General features: G+C 34.1%; 1 protein-coding gene across 3 annotated transcripts; it reads left to right on the forward strand.

The window, feature by feature from the left end:
* Positions 1–658: 658 nt before the first annotated feature.
* LOC130827897 (uncharacterized) lies at positions 659–8,118 on the forward strand. Of its 3 annotated transcripts, none has more exons than XM_057693788.1 (10): positions 659–869; positions 976–1,272; positions 2,588–2,687; positions 2,874–3,017; positions 3,280–3,338; positions 4,101–4,168; positions 4,281–4,332; positions 5,058–5,198; positions 6,341–6,934; positions 7,531–8,118. In XM_057693788.1, the coding sequence occupies exons 2-10, from the start codon at positions 1,150–1,152 to the stop codon at positions 7,750–7,752; spliced, it is 1,503 nt and encodes a 500-aa protein (XP_057549771.1). In that variant the 5' UTR covers positions 659–869; positions 976–1,149; the 3' UTR covers positions 7,753–8,118. The 3 variants fall into 3 exon arrangements, with proteins under 3 accessions (XP_057549771.1, XP_057549770.1, XP_057549772.1); XM_057693787.1 differs by having other exon boundaries at positions 1,126–1,272; XM_057693789.1 differs by lacking the exon at positions 976–1,272.
* Positions 8,119–8,349: the final 231 nt, after the last annotated feature.

The following is an 8,349-nucleotide window of genomic DNA, read 5'->3' on the forward strand; positions in this document are numbered from 1 at the left end:
AACTTGACCTTTTAACTTTTCCATGTGGTAGAAAAAATGTTAAATTTTTGGTTAAATTAAGTACTTATATTTCAATTGAATTACGAAATATGTGGTCAATTAAGGTGATGGTGACGTCTATTTTTTGAAAAACGACATTATATATTATATAAGAAAAATAGCGTAAATTTAACAAAAATACTTCTCTGTTGTCTACCATGTTGAAAGTTTAAAGTCACTACGTGATTAAAAATTACTTTATTTGTCTACTATATGAAAAATCTGATAATTTAGGGTTACTAAATGTTTTTGGTCTAAGATTATTAGAAATCTCTTATTTCAATGAAATTTTTGAACGTTCTTAAAAATCCAATTGTTGTCCTTTATATGCATATGTGTTTATATTAGCTTAGTTTATTGATTTATATTTAACTTTTTATTATTCTTAATTTGATGAACTTATTAGTTAGTGCTCATTTAAACTAAGGCTCGTTTCACGGTTAAATTGTTGGTCTTGACATATGAAAATTTAAAGGTATTTAAAATAAATTCAATAATATAAAATTTATACAATTTAATAATCAAATTTATTTTAATTAAGCTTTAAAAATAAATTATAAATTTATAAAAAATAATATAAACACAGAATTAAATTTCAAATAGATCCGACACACCAAAACCTATAACGGGAATGTAGACCTCGTCTTTAACCCCTTTCTAAACTTATTGATTATTCTGAGCGATATTTCTTCCTTAATAATGTCTTCACCTATTAACCTCCTAAAAAGTTTCAGTGATTGACAATTGACATACCGATCTGTATCTGCTTCTCGAATTTCATCTTTCCAATCTACAAGTATATATTCAGCTGATCAATTCCTTCTTAATCGGTATATGTCTCGTTATTTCTCTTCATTCAGCAAATTTTTGAATATTAATTCAGTATTATAATCTTGATTGTACTAGGGTTTAACCCTATTATTTTGTATTGCACAGCTTTTGATAATCAAGATAATGAATATTTTTGAGCGTTCCTGATTTGGAAATTCATTTAATTTTACTGTACGTTTAGTATAAATAATGTGTATTCCAGCATTTTTGTTGAATTCGAGCTGTGGGTTCATGTGTTTCATGTACTGAAATTAGGGTTTATCCTACCTAAAGAGGAGAATGCATAGAGTGATTGGTGGAAGAATCAATTCGGTTGATTCTCGATTGCCAGGTTTAAAGAGATTCCTTTGCAATGGCCCTATTACAGAAGGTTTGGCCTCAGACAGATGTATGAACAGCAATGTGAGTAGAAAGAAATAAGCCATATAAAAATTGATATTATTATAATGTAGTAATGTGAGTAGAAAGAAATAAGCCATTTACGATTGTTAATTGGTATTATTATGATGAAATCGTTTATTCATACGTGTATGGGATATTGGAGAAGTTGGGTTTTATTGTTTTAAGTTCAAATATGAATTATATGGATGCACTGTAATTGTGATTTCATTGTTACTTCTTAGTTTTTGCTCTTGTTTTTTGTAATAGGTTTTAGGTGTTACTTGTTTTAGTAATCATGGACAGATTGTTTTGAGTTATTTTGCTAGTATTGGGGTGTTTTCTTAATTTTTATGGAAGATACATGTGTTACTCACACTAACAAACTTGTACTTGACACACTAAAGTGTCCTAGTTTGTTAGCTGTTTACTAGATTTTAGTATTCCATTATGTTTTGCTGGTTGTTTGGTTAATAGCTCAAGACCGTGCTTTGTGCAACTATTTTCATACCCCAGGAGTGCACGAGGCACACTTAAGGAGGAGATGCTAGAAAAACTTCTTGACACAGCTGGCCATTTGCTGCTTGTTTTCACCCTAACTCATCTTTTGTGCAATTTTCCTTTTATATTGTTAAAATTTAGGCAGAAGATATGTTAAAAAGCTGAGTGAAATGGCCATGTAGTACCTTGATGTAATTTCCGCCAGTATTAGGTCAGTAGAGAACCAAACCTACAATATGATTGGAAATTAAATTTTGCTGTTTTGGGAATCAGGAACTCGAAACTAAAGAAGAGGGGAAGGAGAGAAAGGGTGAATGATGTTACAGGATAGGAATTTGCGTAAATACATCTTTGGGCATTATTGTAATTGTTGAATTGTTCCAATCCCCCTTTCTACACTGGACAATAGGATCTCTTTATGTTGCTGTCAAATAGTATGCTCTACTGTAGTACAGTTCAGAATTTTAGGAGATCCCTTATAAAACTGATGGCCAAAGGTGCCCTTAGCTTCTAGGGATTTACGAGTGATAGTAGATTTGGAAAATGGGAACTGTCATGTCTTGGTATCCTTTTTAAGTTCATGATACTGTTAGGCTAATGGAATTAGCTTCATATTATCATGATTGTGTTGGATCAAGTTGTTTTGTTGGAATTGAAAGAGGTGAGGGCATTTACTTCCTTTGTAATGTCTTTTGATAATAGTAGGGACCTCCTCTTCAGTCTTCATGTGCAGATTTCTTCACAATTTTTGTTTTATCCCTCTTTTTTCCCTGTTTTCACCTTTGCACTTGTCTTTTCCTCCTTTCCTAGTTTACCACATGAAGTATTTATGCAACAGGAAATCAAGGAAGATGATCAATCTACGAGTGGTATTCAGAAGTTTGACATTGCTATTGTTGGAGGCGGTTTGGTCGGCATGGCTCTGGCGTGTTCTTTGGGTTAGTTTGGATTTTGGCTTTTTATTTCGGGAGGGTTCAATATCACTGGCACATTGTTTCTTGCCCCAACCCTATTGACCATTTCTGATGTTCTGTATCATGTTAGGGCCTCTAATTTCCTGTGGTCTTACAATATATCGGTAATCAACATGATCAAAGTCACATTTCTGTTTTGTATTCATGCAGCAAGCTCTCCTATAACCAGGAAGATGAGAGTTGCCATCATTGATGATAATCCTGCTTTAACCTCTGGAAGTTGGTTAAATAAAGAGGAGCCTCCTGATCCAAGAGTCAGTACAATAACACCAGCTAGCATCGCTTTTCTTCAAAGTATGTTGTTTTTGTATGTCTTCGAATGTATATTGTATCAAGTTTCAGAAATATAACTTGACTCAGTTTACATAAACAGACTGGAAAGTAATTTTTTTTCCTTGTACAAGTACTTCGTTAGTTCATTTTATTTATCAGCCGGGGCATTTATTCTTTCTTTTGTTTACTCACAGTAGGTCAAAGTTTCTAGGGAATATTATTTGTATTGTTACCCTTTTGTTTTCTTTTTTGACTTTCAAGAACTAAGAAGTAATTATTGCAGATATAGGAGCTTGGAAGTATGTTGAACAGCAACGTCATGCATACTTTGATAAGATGCAGGTGAAGTTTTGTTCCTTTCATTTTTGCAGTAGTTTTTTTTTCTGCTACCGTATGCTCTTCACTTAATTTAAACCTAGGATTTTAAAAGGTAAATTGCTTAGTTGTAAGTTTAGATAACATTTGAGAGGGAGAGATAGAGGTGTGATACAGAGTGAGAAGCGAAAGGTTAGGTGTGATAGCTGCTACTTTATAGTATGCTTCCATTTTCCTTGTGAAGGAATTTTGTTTCTTATAAGGTAAAGCAAATTGTATCCCTCCAATTCTCTTCCTTTCTCTTCTCTTCCTATATGTTATTCTAAACAAATCAAATTAGATCTCTCACTTTCCCTTTGAAACTCCCTATCCGAATATTTTGTTATTGATTTTGTGGGTTCCTAGAGTTGTTTGAGGTTCAAATAATAGTATTTATGATATACTTGTATCTTTTTTTTTCACATGTATATCTTTTGTTTTTTGAATTATTTTGCTCTGTTGAATGCTTACATGATAGCTCCAAGAGTCCCTGTCTTGCATCAGTATTTTCCTTTTGTTCTCAATCGAATTTCATGTTTGCTAGGAAAAATTATGGGAAAGTTTAACATGTGAAGTTTAACTCTAAGAATCTAGTATTATATATTTTGACCCTTGCATGTCACACATTTTTTTTGTTTCTCATCATAATCAATCATTTATTGCCATAGTGCCACCTCTGATATCCCTGTTCCTTTTCACCCTTATGTTTTTGGTATCTGTATGTAGTATTGAAGCTGAATTTTCTTGCAGGTATGGGACTATACTGGTCTAGGGTATACCCGGTACAATGCTAGAGATGTTAACAAGGAAATTCTTGGGTAAGTTTCCACTGATCCAAATTCAAAACCTTTTTAAAACAATGAAGTCACTGTTTCTTCCATGGGTTTATGAAAGAGGGCTGATACAGTTTTTTTTAAACTAATATTCTAGGTGTGTTGTTGAGAATAAGGTGCTACTTAGCTCGCTATCAATGTGTATGCAGGTATAATTCAGTTTTTCTTTCATTCAATGCATGCCCTTCACGAATTAAGAAACTTATTGTTAGGATTGGACACACAATTTAATAATATTTGAAAGGCATGTATAGGATGTTTTGATAGATAGTGTATAAGTGTTATAAGATACTAACTGTTTGCGAGAAAGCTCATGGGGTAGACCTCACATGAAATTTGAATAAAGAGAACCAATTTGGGTGGGGTTATTCTTTTCATTGTATGTGACTAGAGTATTTTGTGGAATAAACAAAAAAATAGGAAGCTTATTTGTGAATGGAGGCCGAGGAAGTATTATGGTTCAGGTAAACTGAAAGTAAAGGTAAACTTCACTCGACCAATCTATCGAGGTTTTTTCTTTTTATCATACTTTCTCCATCTCTTGACTGCTCTATGATGTTCTCATAAGTTGGGTTGTTTCTAAGCTTAAGTCCACCATGCTTTACAATAACTGTATAGGTTTCCCGTTTCTCTGGCAGTCCTGTTCTATTATGACAATGTTATTCTGAATAAATTTATAACCTTTTTGGAGTATTCTTTGAGTTAAGTTGGAGAGTTTGAAATATAGACAACACAAAGCTATTAATTAAACACTATCAAGTTATTAACACCTTTCGGATTGAATCTACCTTTTTATGCCTGCATGCTCATGTATCATTATTTGCAACTTTTATTTTATTTCATCTCATAAATTTTTCTCTACGGAATGGCACAGGAGAAGGACTTCCAGAAGACCGTACTTCCTTCAAGAGTGGCTTCAATGGCTTTACAGTCAAGTGTGTCACCCACCAAGATGGACAGTCAATTAGCAACATTGGAGCTGGTTGATGGCTGCAATGTAGCTGCAAGATTGGTGGTACGTTATATTTTGAAATTACAATTCTGAATAAGTAATTATGCTATGAAATACAATAGAATTGTTGCTGGACAGCATATCCTTCTATTTTAGCGTTCTGAATTTCCATGTATTTGACATTCAGTTTTTAAGAATGTGCTTCAATTGAAGTTAGAACCCTTACCTTCTCTTTAACTTTTTTTTGGTGTACATTATATGTTCCATCCATGAGAAAACCTGTATCTGGATGGTCTACTCATCGTAATAAGACTGATTGCAATAATTAAAATGTGGTTGAGCTTTACTTAGAATTCCCTTTGAAGCATATGTCCTCCCTATTTTAACCTATTTTTATGAACCAAAGATTTATAATTCTTTGGGAAGAGTAAGCACATTTCATACTACCCTCCATGAGAAACCTGGATGTGGATGGTCTACTCATCTTATTGAGATATCACGTGCCAATAAGACTGATTGCAATAATTAAAACATGGTTGAGCTTTACTTAGATTTCTCTCTAAAGCCTATGCTCTACAAAGTACTTTTCTTTTGTTTGTTGTTATTAACAGCGAACAAACTCTAACCTTAGGCTCGGACACGAAGACACTTATTTTGGGGAATTTTTTGTTTAAAAAGCTTATTTTATTCAATCCTTCGTTAAGTTGCTCCCTCACTTGATGTGACCTATAGCCCCCTTACTTTAAAGTTTGAATACACTTTTTTCCTCATACACACTCTGCAAAATGCTTCTATTACATTTGAAATATTTTCCTCAAAAAAAAAAATATATGTTTCATGAAATTTCATAGAGCGATGGTTTAATGTCTGAGCATGCACCAAACTAAAGGTTGAAAGTTGAAAAGGCTTTTCAATACAGGCAGGTGTTGTCCATATTAATATGCTTTTGGAGTTCAGCATCCTTAACTGCTTAAAAACACTAGCATTTACTGACATGCAGGGAAAGATTTGTGATATATTGTACATCGGACTTCGAGTTTTGAATGCTTTGGCACTAACCTCTCAAATTATGGGATCGTCTTTGTCGTTTTTTTTTGTTTTTTTATCCTATCTTTCCATGGATATTATCATCTAATTCCTCATTCATTGTTTTTAAGCATAACTTTTTAAATATTGTGCTATACAAATAACAACCTTATTCTTAGGTTGGAGCTGATGGAGGAAGGTCACGCGTTAGAGAGTTGGCAGGATTCAGCTCCACTGGCCAGAAGTATCCTCAAAATGCTGTTATCTGCACAGTTGAACATTTAATGCCTAATCATTGTGCATGGCAGAGGTTTCTTCCTGCTGGACCAATTGCACTTTTGCCGGTAGGCGATACTTATAGCAATATTGTCTGGACAATGAGCCCTAAGGAGTCTTCAGATTGCAAAGCTATGACTAAGGATGATTTTGTGAAAGCTGTTAACCGTGCATTGGATCATGGATTTGGTCCTCATCCACAACCAAATTCAAGTTTTGATAAGATTTTCTCTAGCTTCTCATCAGATTTAGTCTCTTGCAAGGAGTCTTTCGAAGTTCCACCAAAGGTCGTCAATTTGGCATCAGAAAGAATGGTGTTTCCACTGTCTTTAGTACATACTAATACTTACGCTAAAAGACGTGTTGTTCTCATCGGTGATGCTGCCCACACCGTTCATCCGCTGGCCGGTCAAGGAGTTAACCTTGGTTTTGGAGATGCATCTGTTCTCTCGAAAGTTATCTCTGAGGGTACTGCTGTTGGTGTTGACATAGGACAGGTATCATACAATCATCTCCTTTTTTTTTATTTTTTGTTTCTGATGCGGTTTTATATGGAAACACATTTATAACACAAGTATTAGCCTCAAACTGAACATGTGAATTTGCCGCATTATCACCTTTCCGCTCCCCCCTCTCTCACCCTCAATTACCGAGGTACTTCGAGAAAATTTTACCTCATTGCATTTCTTTTTTTCTGCTTCAAAAAGAGAATATGCTACTGATTTATTCAAACATGACATTAATTTAATATGAAATCATACAAGATACTTGCACATTATTGGAACTCATCTGTGCTTTCTTATAAAACAAGTTGACTAGCAAACCTAGATCTAGTTTGAACAAGGGTCTTATTTACCAAAAAATTTGAATGAAAGATAAGACAGGAAAGTTATATGCTTCATTTTTCCTACCAATAAGATGTGAAACACATTTTATTTGAATTCTTGTATGTAATGAATTTCTACGGACTATAGATAAATTGAACGAAACAGGAAATTAAGTATACTAGTTACTTGTATTTGGAAGAAAACAAGAAATTTCTATGAATAATTTCCTGTTGAATGTAGCTTATGCAATTGATGGCCTGTTGCAGCTTTCCTTGCTACGGAGATATGAAGCTGATCGAAAGCCAGCAAATTATTTGATGGCTACTATTCTCGATGGCTTCCAGAAGGCATACTCCATTGATTTGGGACCGCTGAACGCTTTAAGAGCTGCCGCATTTCATGGAGCGCAGTACATTGCACCTTTGAAGAAGAATATCATCTCATACGCCTCCGGTGAACAGAAACTTCCATTTTTCTTATCGAGCTGAAGTTTGCTGGCCGGCTGTTACTACCTTTCTCTGCAGAATCTTCTTTAACTTTTCCGGTTTGGCGATTTGCTGCCCCGATTGCAGGACTGGATAATGTGTGTGGATTTCACTCGTCAAAGCAAACGAAGTGAAAAGAGCAAGTCAAGTCACAAGTGATACTTGTTTGTTGGTCTTGAATGAGCAACTCCTTGTAAATAGCAGTACTATCTTCGTTTTTTATTAATAGCTACACTTCAGTCAAAAAGCTCTCACATGAATTAGAATAAATGAAGATTAAGTTTGTTTTTTTTTTTTTCGTTTCCGGTATTATGTCAACTATGGAAGCCGAGTTTCACTATTACTATAAAGAAGTAATTATCCTAGCAACTATGGTATTAGATCGTCTCACAACCAAAACATATTCATACAAGGAGTTCAAATTCAAAGCAGATGAGTGTTTTAAGTACCACTGTAGCATGCAAGTGTTTTAAGTAGAAAGTGGTTGTTTAACTATGTTACACCCCACAATGCACTAGTTAGGCTTGTTTTACATTTCTACATAATTTTAAGACCTAAACACAAGAAACAATCAATTTTCATCAAAATCGATAATATGGA

This window comes from Amaranthus tricolor, chromosome 11 (genome assembly GCF_026212465.1).
Source record: "Amaranthus tricolor cultivar Red isolate AtriRed21 chromosome 11, ASM2621246v1, whole genome shotgun sequence".
Classification (NCBI taxonomy): domain Eukaryota; kingdom Viridiplantae; phylum Streptophyta; class Magnoliopsida; order Caryophyllales; family Amaranthaceae; genus Amaranthus; species Amaranthus tricolor.